Source organism: Lampetra planeri, chromosome 16 (genome assembly GCF_965212315.1).
Source record: "Lampetra planeri chromosome 16, kcLamPlan1.2.h2, whole genome shotgun sequence".
Classification (NCBI taxonomy): Eukaryota; Metazoa; Chordata; class Hyperoartia; order Petromyzontiformes; family Petromyzontidae; genus Lampetra; species Lampetra planeri.
The window spans coordinates 8952460-8965189 of record NC_136122.1 but is presented as its reverse complement, the minus strand read 5'-3'; the positions used below and the strand labels follow the sequence as shown (position 1 = coordinate 8965189).

Below are 12730 nucleotides of genomic sequence, written 5' to 3'. Positions count from 1 at the left end.
TACTAATAAAGTTATTGACACTGTTTATAGAAAGAAAAACGTACACGTACGTCATCTTCTTGGTTCTTTCGGTAAAGTCACGTAGAAGGGAAGTAATAAAATATTACTTCCCTTCTACGTGACTTTAATAAAATATTACTTCCCTTCTACGTGACTTTACAAGAAGATGAATCCCTGCAGTCACGAAAGCTTTAAATCGAAATTTGTACACGTACGTCATCGCAATGGGAAGAGGGTTTTGTGTTTTGACCAGATGCTCTAACTCTGCGTGTGTTTTTTTTTCTTCTTCTCCTCGTCTCTGACCGCACTGCAGGTTGTAACCAACCGAGATACGCAGGAGACGCTGCTGTGTGTGGCGTACGTGTTTGAGGTGTCCACAAGTGAGCACGGTGCACAGCATCACATCTACAAGCTGGTTAAAGACTAAGCCCCATGCCAACCTGTACAATCGATTAACAAACTTCAAAACAAAAATCACTTGTAAAGTACCAGTGCCTCAGACCCTGTTTGGGATATCGTCTAAAAACATGTTTGAGCCTTGTGACAACAACACTCTAGTAACAGGTTAGAGGATTACTAAGGTATGTTTGGTACTGCTTAAGTAAGGGTGGCTTAAGGGATGGGTGATTTAGTCGTAAAAAAATACAGAACAATTGTAGATGTTGAAGCATCTTGTATTTTATTATACTGCAAAAGAGTGGCTATTGGGGTACACCTTAGATTTATTTCTATAAACAGTGTATATTTTTTGGAAAGTATTTTGTAGAAGAGACTGGATATTTTTGCTGTCGTAGGAAACCAATCGGTACTTGTCGTCGTTTCATTTTAATTTAACAACCCCCTTCCTCCCCTCATATGCCCGCACCCCTACGATGCTTTATTCACATTTCCGGCTTATTTAGAAAGTTCATATTTTTTTCCCCTCGTTGTTCAGTCAACCATCGCGTCATATCTGCACATAGTCTAGTTGCACATTTTTTTTGTCTTTGTGAAAGAAATCACTTTGTGTCGCTCATCGTGAAAGTGAAGGCATTTGGAATTTAATCGGTCTGAACAACATTAACGAAACTATTTCTGCCCTCAATTCCCCCACCCATTTATCTATACGTTTTAGATATCCCGTTTGTCATAACTGAACCTCACACGCTTGTGCTTAAAGATTTTATTCACGGTACAAGGAACGAGTTCCGTTTGGATGCGCTGATGTAAAAGAGGGTGGTTATTTGTTTAAAAAAAGAAGTCACCTTTGCATTTTACTAGACGTTGCAATTGATGCAATAACATTGCAAAGATTCCCAGGGGCCTTGGATTAACTTTGACTGTGTATTGATACTGTGTCCTGCCTTCTTTTTGGAAATTAATATTGGGTGCCTATGCTGTAGTCCGTACAAAATATCAAGTGGTTTGTAACTCAAAAACAAGGGTATTCCTAGGAGAAAACAGAAACAAAAAATGGGAAAATAATACTGAAAGATTATATATATAAAAAAAACACAGAGCATTTAAATATCCATCCAAAGGCTGCATTTATGTGTGTTTACGACAGTTCACCGGGAAATGCCTTTTAGTCATTTTACAAGTGCAGTTCAGCAGCCAGCAAAGTGTTTCTATAATCAAGACTGTTGTGTCGGTCTGTGGAATGTGATTCTGTAAAGGGGAAAGAAAGCACTCTGTGCCGTCTTACGCGTTACTGTGATTTGAAATTAACAGGTACATTTATTTACACGGACGGTACTAAAAGTGTCATGTGGTTTAAAGTTTTGGTCAGTTTAAGTCCGTCGGCTCCGCGTGACTTGCTTCGTTGGTGGTGGGTTCTGAGCTACTGTATAGTGATCTTAAAATAACACGTCGGTTAAAAAAACTGAGCTTACACTTAGTGACGTGGGAGAATTTTTTTTTTTTAAGAATAGCGAGTAAAAAAAAATATATGAAAGAAAAAAAAAGGCTTAAAATTTGGAGGTGGCTAAAAATCATACATCACGTGCCTCAATGGAAATTTATACAAAGGTTTCTGGCTTTCTAAAAGTGTTCTTTTTGTATGTTTAGAGTGTACACTTCAGTATCATATAAAATATGAGTAAGGAACATTACCTCATTCTTATGCAGGTTTGTGTACATACATTTTTTTTTTCGTGTTGAATTACAGTGCTTGAGACAAAACAATAATTGTGCGTGACGGTTGTCCCAGCGCTGCGCTTTCCCCCACCATAAGGCCCACCCTTTGGCTGCCTAGACTTGCTTTAACTTAACAGACTCGAAATTTGTGTTTTTGTTGTTTTTTTGTTTCACGATCAACACACTGCATTGTCACTGCAATGGTAAATAGTCATTATTTACACTCTGTAGATTCCTCTGAGCCCAATTATTATGTCGGGGTTCTTGTAGAAGACGGTGGAATGACAACGTAAAATATTCAAACCCTCGCAGGGCATGTGTGATTGTCTATCTGTATATTCACACACGTCGTATGCAATGTTCATCTCGACATGACTTGTTTTTTGCCCTTGAATTTTTCTTTGAGAGAAAAAAATTAACCCGTAAAAACAAAGTGTTTCACTATAAATCCTTTATATGCGTGGCATCGGTTTTATTTTATTATTCATTTCTGTTTTTCTTGAGTAAGAGTTTCATTTTTATCACATTGGTATTTGAAGTTAAATATGAAAAAAAAAATTCCTAAAAAGTGGAAATTTTTGGAAAAATTTTTTCACGAAAATTAATTGTCACGCACAACGAGTCTGTGTAGAAAATATCAGCTCGATTGGATCACGGGAAGTGTGTTAAAAAACGACCGAAAGATTTGCACGGTCGTAAGCAAGCAAGCAAGCACGCAAGCAAGGAAGCGAACTTAATATAAAGGATTTAAAAAGGCTTCACACGATGTGTAACCCAAACCCTTACTTGTCAGTATGTACATGTTTGTACACTTGTGGATAGAATGGGTTTTAGGGACCCCCCCTCCCCCACCCCTCAAGGTATTTTGTAGTTGGGTCTTTGTTGTGGTTCACATTAAATCAGGTCCTCGCGATCCATTCAAGTAAATGAATTGGTAGAACACTGAAACTCGCTCACGTTTATTAATGTATAATAAACACAAGACGTTTTCTTTTTTAACTGGCACTTTTCGGGCTGCATAACAAATTGGTACGCTCCAATTTGGTCGTAACATTCACTTCGTTCATCTGGCCGCGCCCCCTCCACTAAACCCTCGTGTGCCAATTTGTTTTGTGTGCTGGCATCTGGCTTTTATTTTGGTAATTGAACTTGAAAAAAAGGGATACACTATGATCTTTGTGACACTTGGAAACATTGTTTTAGTACCCCCCCGCCACACACACAACAACCCGTGATGAAATGAATGGTTGCAATTGGCCCGCGTCCCACACACGGGTTCTGCCAGTGGATGGGGGGGGGCACGTTCTCTCTCTCTATATAAGCGATGGCCCCTTTTTGTGGCAACTTTCACGAAAGTTAGCGGTGCCCTTTCTAAATCCTGGGAGCGACTAGCCACGCACGCCACCTGTTGCTGTCAGTGACGCGTTTTGTATTGAACACACGGCGCATTGTATGTGTGTGTGTACTGTCTCTCATACTCGTGTGTTGTGAATCAAAGTTGTACCCAAAAGTGTAGCAAACAGTACATATTAGGGATGAGTTTAGGATTAAAATATATATATACTATTCTTGGGGGAGATTTGTGAGGATAATTTCAGATGTTCTGATTTTCAGAGCATTTACACGATCGGGTTATTGAACAAAAGTGACGTTACCACACTTGAAGCCACTTGAAAAATTGCAGAAGTGGCATTGTGACGTTTCCCACAAAGTTATACTTTTGCATAAATCCGATTTTTTGTTTTATTATTCCCACGGATCAGCCAAATTTTGTATCTCGGCCTGATTTTCTGATTCTCTGATTCTTTTTTTTTTACGGTTTATTTAAAAGTTGGGAGCAACATCCCTCCTACATATATCACGAACACATACACACGCCCCTATGGCCAGGGAATTATTTTCCCAACTTCTATGTCGGGTTCAACCTTTCTCGTTGAATGTTTATGCCGTGCTGAATTCCTTTGGGTTTGGAGGCTTGCAAAATATGATTAATATGAAAGAAAGCCTTGCATTGTTAATGAGTCCTAGTGCAGTACCCTGTATGATACAACTGCTCAGCAGGGGGCAGTATTCACTACCATTATTATATACTCTGAAAACAATGCAGTGATGACACGTTTGGCAATGAATGAGTTTCATGTATGTGCGTTTTATGAAAGGTAGATGACAAGTTTTTACTCCTGGTTGATGATATAAATATGTAATATAAATTATTTGGTTTATAACTGAAACTTGCAGAAATTTTCTTTTTTTTTTAATGTTTTGATCATTTAAAAAGTTTATCACAAGGGTAACCAAAAATTATATATATGTATCCATACCTAATTTGGTAACTTGTTTAAACTATTCTGTTGTCCATAATGGTGTGGGAAAGGGTTGTCTGTATTGCTGTTTGGTGTTGGTTTTTTCAAAAGTATGCTCCATGTATGGTATCTTGTTACATATGGTGGCGTGGTATATAGCCAGTAATGCTGGAGACTAAAACACACACACACACGAAAAACCTTTCAAAAAAAAAAACACAAAAAAATGTACCCTAACAGTGCTGTTACTCTAATTGAATTCTCTCTTGCGAGATCCAGTTAATCGTGTACATCCATGACAGACCAGTGCAATTGATTGGTCCTATTATCAAGGCCAAAAGCTTGTCTCAACATTAACATGTCTTTCTTACGCTGTCCTTACCCACTGCCTTCTCAAACTGAATATATACAAATGCCGTATTTGTTGTGTTCATATTATTTGTGCCATTATGTTTGTACGTGAAATAAATTTCGTTATACATGACCGATGCGTTGACTTGTCGTGTTTGCGTTTTTTCGCCTGCGTGGAGAGAGTTGGGTGCCCCGGTGCAATTGGTATTCGAACGCAGGTTGAAGTCAAGTTACCTGATGACGGTTGCTTGTGTTGCAATCGAAACGTCGTATTCTATTATTTAATTTATTTTCTTTCTATGTGACTTTACCGAAAGAACTAAAGATGAGTTCATGCTGTTTAGGAAAGGAAGTGGGTTTGTTCGGGACATGTCCCCTCGAAGGGATCACTGCAGATGGTGAGGAATAATGATGGGATTGGCAACCAAGGAATGGAATGCATCAATAAAAGAATACTTGTACCGAGGAGATAGAGTGATTATATGAGCTCGTTATATAGATGTGCAAAAAACGTCTCTAATCGTTGACGTCGATGTTTCGGTTCTGATATATCGATGTTTTGACGTGCACGTTGATCCCTCTCTGACAACATTGGAACATGTGTTTTCCTTTTGATGTTTTGTTTTTCATGCCGAAAATAAAAAAATAATGAAAACACATTCCTGTGGAGGGAGCTGGTAGAAACTTTGGGTTGCTCAGTCAATGGCCAGGGTCAACGGCGGCGTGGTGTATTCCGCAAATATGCCCGACTGAGGGCGGGCACAAGCTGGCGTGAGTAGGTTAAACGTTGAGTTTTATAAGGGCACCACGGGGTGACCAGCCCCTCCCCACCCAGCCCCACCCCTCCCACCCCCCACCCAGCCTCTCTCCACCCAGCCCCACCCTCCCTGCACGACGGACGGACGGACACAATAATCCCCTGTGGGCTGGTGTAACCAGGAGGTTCCTACCAGTAAAAGAAAACTCACTGGTCCCAAACGTAGGTGACCGGTGCATACAGTGTGGCCCAAATGTCAGCTAACTTATATTTAAATTTACAAATGACACAAAGGGTGATTTCATTTATTTTAACAAGTGTTGAAACTAAACTTCCATTTACATTAATGCATGCATGAATTATCTTTTGAAATTATTTTAGGACATTTTTTGTAAAGCTTCCGGCTTGCCTTTTTTAGCATAGAAAAAAAATTAACTCGTTTGTTTGTTGGCAGTTCTATTTCCATTGTTAATTTTAATCTGAAAAGGAATAAGAAAAAAGTTTTATGATAATAGATACAATTTTGACTTAAAGAGTAAACAATGAAAGTGTTTAATGCCAGTGTTTAAATAAAGGAAATATCCATTTGTGTCCAGACTTTTCGGACCACCCTGTATAAAGGAGATAGGTTGAAAGTGAATATTCTGGAAAGTAGACATCAGTGCTGTTGGCAGACTGCTGACCGTTCAACGACAGCCTTAAGGCATTGTCTTCTATCTAATTCATCATTCTTATTTACAATACATCTGGAAAGAAACCTAAGTTTACTTTGAGCATGAGCCTTACAACGACAGCCTTCAGCAGTTTTATTATTCTTTTGCTATTTAATTTGATAATAGAAGTTCAGATTTATATTTACAATGCTCTTGCCTGGAAGAAGAAAACGTAAACAAAAATCTAATTTTTGAAATATTGGAAAAAATCTAAAGGTTTTTTTTGTTCCAATCTTTTAGTGTACATGCATTTTTTCATTAATGTCGAGTGCATGATACATCGACTATATGGCAGTGATGGGAAACCTATGGCCTGTGGGAGCGGTGGTGTAGTGGTTAACGTGCTGTGCTACTGATCCGGCGATCCGAGTTCACCGACGAATATCTGAACTGGTCGTGGGCCTCCCCAAGGTTGACTCGGCCTCAAATGAGTACTTGGTGTGGTGTGTAAATGTCGCCACCGGGGGGGAGAGAGGCGTTCGTGCGTGGTTGCTGGCCACTCACCCCTGTTCTGGCCTTCATAGGTGCTCGCTAACAACACTTGCCCCAACCATCTGTTAAGACTATACGGGGGATCTTTGTTTAGGTTGCCCATCACTGCGATATGGTAAGCTCGTGAGAAATGGCAGCAGTTTGGAAGAGGCCTTCACCCAGCAATGGAATAACCAAGACACGATCATGACATCAGTTGGATTTCAAAAGTGGTGAATAGACTAGCCCCCGCCATGGTAACGTGGAATTGTCACCATTGGCTTTGGCCACCAATTGAGGCGAACGCCGCCTCCACTGTTCGTTTGAGCAGTAAGACTGAAGTTGATAAAACTGACGCACTGATCAACACACGATGAAGAACGGTCAAATGACCCCCACGACCCCCATAGTGAGTGGAGAACATGATACATCAGTGGATTGACAATGCCTATATTTTGTTCCATCATTGGTATAACTGATCAGTTGACTGATCTCTTGTTTTTTTTTAAATCCTTTATATTAAGTTCACTTGCTTGCTTGCGCACTTACGACCGTGCAAATCTTTCGGTCGTTTTTTAACCCACTTCCCGTGATCCAATCGAGCTGACATTTTGCACACAGACTCGTTGTGCGTGACAATTTATTTTCGTGAAAAATAATTTTCCAAAATGTTCCACTTTTTAGGATTTTTTTTTTATATTTAATTTAAAATACCAATGTGATAAAAATGAAACTCTTACTCAAGAAAAACAGAAATGAATAATAAAATAAAACCGATGCCACGCATATAAAGGATTTATAGTGAAAAATTTTGTTTTTACGGGTAAATTTTTTATTGCTTCTGTGAACATTAGTCCCAAAAACTGCCATGGCCCAGCAAATTAACTCAACGGATGTACATGTGTGTTGAACGTTGAACTTCTTTCGCACCGTACGCAGACAACCGTGCTACTCGGAGGTGACGATAAGTTGCTTGGACTCTTTATTTTGTTAAAGTCTATTTTGCTTAACAAGGTGAGAGAGTCAAGCGACCAGGATAAGTCTAATTTGCAATAGTGAACTGGGGCATGAGTCTGCCCGTAGGGAAGAGGTGATGATTGCTGATGTACGTAGTCCCAAGTGCAGTAATTTGCGGGTGGTTCTCTAATTGGGCACACAGTGGCTTAGGGGATCTTAACATCAGTATTGTTCTGTGAAGCAGACGGCGCGTAGTATTATTATGGTAAATATACGCGCGCAGTAAATAACCAGGGCGGCCGCTTGGATTTGAACCGTGAACCTCTTGCAACAAGCGGCGAACGTGCTACCTCTGGGCCCACGTCACCATTGGTGCGACACGGGCTAAGTTGCTTGGGCTGTGCATGTCCACATTATTATAATTCGCGTTTGTAATACACGAAGTAGCTCTCGGCACACACAGTCGTATGTGTCGGTAACCCTCGCTACATTGTCCACTGCTCGAACGCAAGAGGGCGTCTTGGCATTACGGTTTAAGCTTCGCGAACTTCGGTCGTATACTCGCACAGCTTTATTTTTATTTAAGTTGCATTTGAAAGCGTTACTCGAGCAAGTTATTCCTTATGCAGCTCTGATTAAAAGGATATATCTGCTTAGCTTTGGCAACAAGTTGTAACATTGATCAAGCCGCTTTCAGCGAACAAGTGGAATGAGCATGGACGCTCCCCCCACCCGCAATGTCCTCCTTGAAATAGGACTGTTAATCATTGCAAGAGTGAACATTTTTCGTCCAGTAATCATTGCACCTCCCCTAAGATCCATAATCCCATCTGCAGGTTTACGTTTTTTTTCAAGCGTTTACTCGAATGACCCGCACACTCTTAATGCCGTTTAAATTTAAAATGAAACAAAGAATATATACAAAGTAGGATACGTTTTTTTCTCACGCTGTGTATAAATGATAATATTTTAATTCACGTTTATGGTTGTTGCAACAATAATACAATCATTTGATTTAAAGCTTTTATATTTATATTATTTTATTATTTCCCTTCTACGTGACTTTACCGAAAGAACCAAGAATAATAATACAATCTTTTCCTGGGGGGGGGGGGGGGGGAAAGTCTGCGATTTCTGCATTGGGATCTTTGGCAATTTCCATGAACGAATGGTACACGGGAGGAAACCGGCAACTCCCCCATGGAACACCCACGCAGACGACGGATTGTGACACTCCGCAACCATTTCCTGGCCCGCATCACACACCCCACCCCAGCCCTGGCAAGCCGCGGTGCTCATTCATTTAAATGCTAACCAGGCTCAACCCTGCTGCTTAGATTCCCAGACATGATGACGTTCGGGTACATGTATGGTGGTGATATGAGCATAGTCAACACAGGTTATAAGAGAAAGAGAGAGAGAGAAAAAAAACACAAGTTAATCGAAATATAACGTAATGGGTTTATTCGTTCCCATTCAGCTCCTTTACGCCAGGCGGCTGGATCCATGAACCTTTGGCAGCAACAGCAGCAGTAGCAGCTTTAATCCTCTACTCTTGGCGATCGTCATCCCATCAACACCTGCTGCCGATGTCATCCCTCTCCGTTCCAGCGCCGCCTCCTTCGCTCCATCCGCTCAAATTTGTCTCGGTCCTCCCCTGACTCCAATTTCGTCCACGGGCGTGGCCATCGCTTTCGCTGTTGTCGCCGCATTCGGTGCCATTGTTCTGACGTGACCTTAATGCGTTTCCTCCCTATGCAAATTAAATCCTGAGCCCAACAATAGCAGTGTTAGGCACAAATGACAACAAATCTACACAACACATTCTTGCTCAGTGATGTTTTGCTCATTACCTGTTTACTGCTCTGAGCCAGTGGTGGAAATTCCACATTTTTTGTGACGAGGGGGGGTGGGGGGGGCAGAGTCTATCCACAACCACTGTCAACTTCTCTACAAAGTGGTACTTTTTTGATTGACCGCAGAGGTCACAGAGGTCGCAACCGGGTACCCGATACCCGTACCCTACCCGATACCTGCCTACCCGTACCCGGCCGGGTACGGGTACGGGTACCCGTTTGCGACCCTGGTGCGGCCGGGTACGGGTAGACCGTGAGTCACTGGTGAGTAACTGTCACTCATTTCCCAATGTCTTGTCTCTTCTCACAATTCAAGTTCATAGAATCAACCCACCCGCGCCTGCAACATGGCTTCATCCCAGAGGTCGCAATCAGCTACCCGATACCCGTACCCTACCCCGTTTGCGACCCTGGTGCGGCCGGGTACGGGTAAGGAATCAAAACCCGTTTGCGACCTCTGCCAGAGAAATGATGGGCTGAGCCATCCCCCATGCAAGCTGCGAGCTCTTAACCGCTTAGCCACGTGATCGGTGGGTGTCAGGTACACACCATGGAAACGCGAACACTGGGACTGCTGCTTCTAAAGCAACATTTTTGGGGGAGACGGTATACTTTGGGGCGTCTTAAGGACCTGTGCCAAATGAATGGAAGTAGAAAATCTCCTGCCTAGTAATGAGCACCAGGCGAATTACGTTGTGCCGGTACTTTTGAAAATAAGACCTGGCAGCAGTAGGGCACAAATATATTAACCGTGATTTGAAGCTTTTATGACTTACAGGAATTACTCTTTGGTTCTTTCGGTGAAGTCACGTAGAAAGAAAATAAATTAAATAATAGAGTACGACGTTTCGATTGCAACACAAGCAGTCGTCAGCAGGTAGAACTAAATTTGAGAGAGAGACAAAACACAGACACGGAGACACACAGACAGACACACAAGCAGAGAGAGACAACACAGACACACAGAGAGAGAGACACACAACATAGACACACAGAGACCCACAAGCAGAGAGAGACAACACAGACACAGAGAGAGAGACACACAACATAGACACACAGAGACCCACAAGCAGAGAGAGACAACACAGACACACAGAGAGAGAGACACACAACATAGACACACAGAGACCCACAAGCAGAGAGAGACAACACAGACACAGAGAGAGACACACAACATAGACACACAGAGACCCAATGCCTCTGTGTCGAGGCCTTAAATAGAGAGAGAGAGGCGGGGGGCAGAGAGGGAGAGAGAGAGGTGGGTCTGCTGGGGCAGCTGCTGGAGCAGAGAAATTAGCATGTCAATAAAACGTCGTACTCTATTATTTAACTAAATTTCTTTCTACGTGACTTTACCGCAAAAACCAAAGAGTATATTAACCGTGTTTTTGCAGGAAAAATAAAAACTTGATTTCATGTTCATTTACAATCCTTGGTCAAGCCACTGCTGGATCAAACCCCCCCCCCCCCCCCCATTCCCCACCCCCGGCCCCCCGTATTGGTTGTTTGACCATACTTTACCATGCTGGCCGGTCAGTGCGAGTTGATAAAGTGGGGGGCCACAGGACCGGTGCAGACACCCCTGCCACTGGCGTTCACCGTCGCCAGGAATTGAAATCAAGTGGCCGGGTTCGTAGAGACGTGTGTTAACCACTCTGCCACCACTCCACCCAATTTGAGATGAATAGTTTATCATGTTATTGATTTTAGATGCATCAAGCTATTATTGTAAACTCCTTAATCAGTTCATTTTATAAAAAAAAATATCTATTGTACCAAATTTTCTTGAGTTGATTATTGACTATATTTCACGTGGATGATCCCTCGAGATGGAATATTTTGCTTTCAAGGACGTCCAAGATACGGATGGTTTGTTACTTCATGGCAAATTGGATAAACCAAAGTAACATTGGTTGGTAGTTCAAACGTTCAAAAACTTGAGGTGGCAGGTTTGTTCAGGGATAAGAGCAGTTTGTCAGTACTGCTGAGATTCTGGGCTTGAATCCAGGTTGAAGCAACCCATGATTAAACCGGGTTCTCAGTTGCAGTGAGCTCATACTGCCAGCCGGGTCGGCAATAACTACGACAAAAAAGATATAACGTGTTTTTCTTACTCCATTTGGTGTATTTAGAGCTCTGAGAAATGAAATATGTATCTGCCACGCGATGAGCATTGCTTTGCAGCATGGGATGTGGGAAATTACTGTCCCTAGTGTGGAGATAAGAGGCCACTTGATGTGGTATCGGGACCCGTTCTGTGATATGTGCTTCCATGGGTCTTTCTCTAACAAGGAGTGATGCTGTGTGTGATGAGAGTTCTGAATGGTTTCTTTGTCCCATGACATGAAGCCAATTTGGTTGCACAATTGGAATAAAATTGAGGAAACGGACAAAAGCATATAAATGCTCATGCAGTAGAATTCAAAATACATCAATGCTTTACTGTTATGAGTCTTGAGGCCTGTTCTCAGATTCTATGGTAACATTGCATACCTGAAAAGGGAGGTTGTGGTGCATGAACAATAAGAAAGGGCTCTTGTCATGTCATCTATGACATGCTTTTGCACAGTTAGGTGATAATATTTTCCATTTTTGTGTTATTTTACATTATACGCCACCCATGCTACAAGGTTGTTGAATAAGAATTTCTGAAAATAATTACAAAGCATGGTTTAAAAATTCTCATAAAATAAATTGTGTCCTTGGACTACAGACAACACACACTTAAGACAGGCACCTGATGTGCCATTAAGAAGGGCCATTGTCTGAAACGTCACATTTGTTTTCCTTTTAAGGCCAAAAAGTTATTGACGAACATGTTGAGTTCTTTGTAATTTAGTCAAGTATGGTTTTGCATTGTTACTATTACAAAGGACACCTGTATTTATGCGCTTAAAGTAGAGTTGGAGTTCACACAAAGTGTTCTACTTCCTCGCCAAATTGAGCGATTGTGCTGAAATGCGTCGGCACAAATCGCAGTGCACCTTAATTGGCGTTTTCTTGCGAGTAACTCCGTGGACTACATTTGTAGGGACCCACAATTCAGCAGTGACGATGCCCCCCTCCATAGGATGCAATGTTCATTTCGTAACATCCCTGCCGTGCTTTCTCGGGTGGGCCTAAAATCAGCACGTCTGAAGAAAAGACCAGTCGGCATTCTCGCAGTTGCCTGTGCACCAACTTGTATCAACAGCGTGGTCCTAGAAG

At 41.8% G+C, this 12730-nt stretch overlaps 1 protein-coding gene across 6 annotated transcripts in view; it reads left to right on the top strand.

Annotated features, from left to right (window-relative positions):
- The window catches only part of LOC144723004 (transcriptional enhancer factor TEF-1-like), an 84074-nt gene extending 79172 nt beyond the window's left edge, over positions 1-4902 (top strand). For all 6 annotated transcript variants that reach the window (XM_078601499.1, XM_078601494.1, XM_078601498.1 and 3 more), the window contains one exon: positions 314-4902. In XM_078601499.1, coding sequence (XP_078457625.1) covers positions 314-427 — 114 coding nt within the window. In that variant the 3' untranslated portion in view covers positions 428-4902. The remainder of the gene's footprint in view (positions 1-313) is intronic.
- The last annotated feature ends 7828 nt before the right edge of the window (positions 4903-12730 follow it).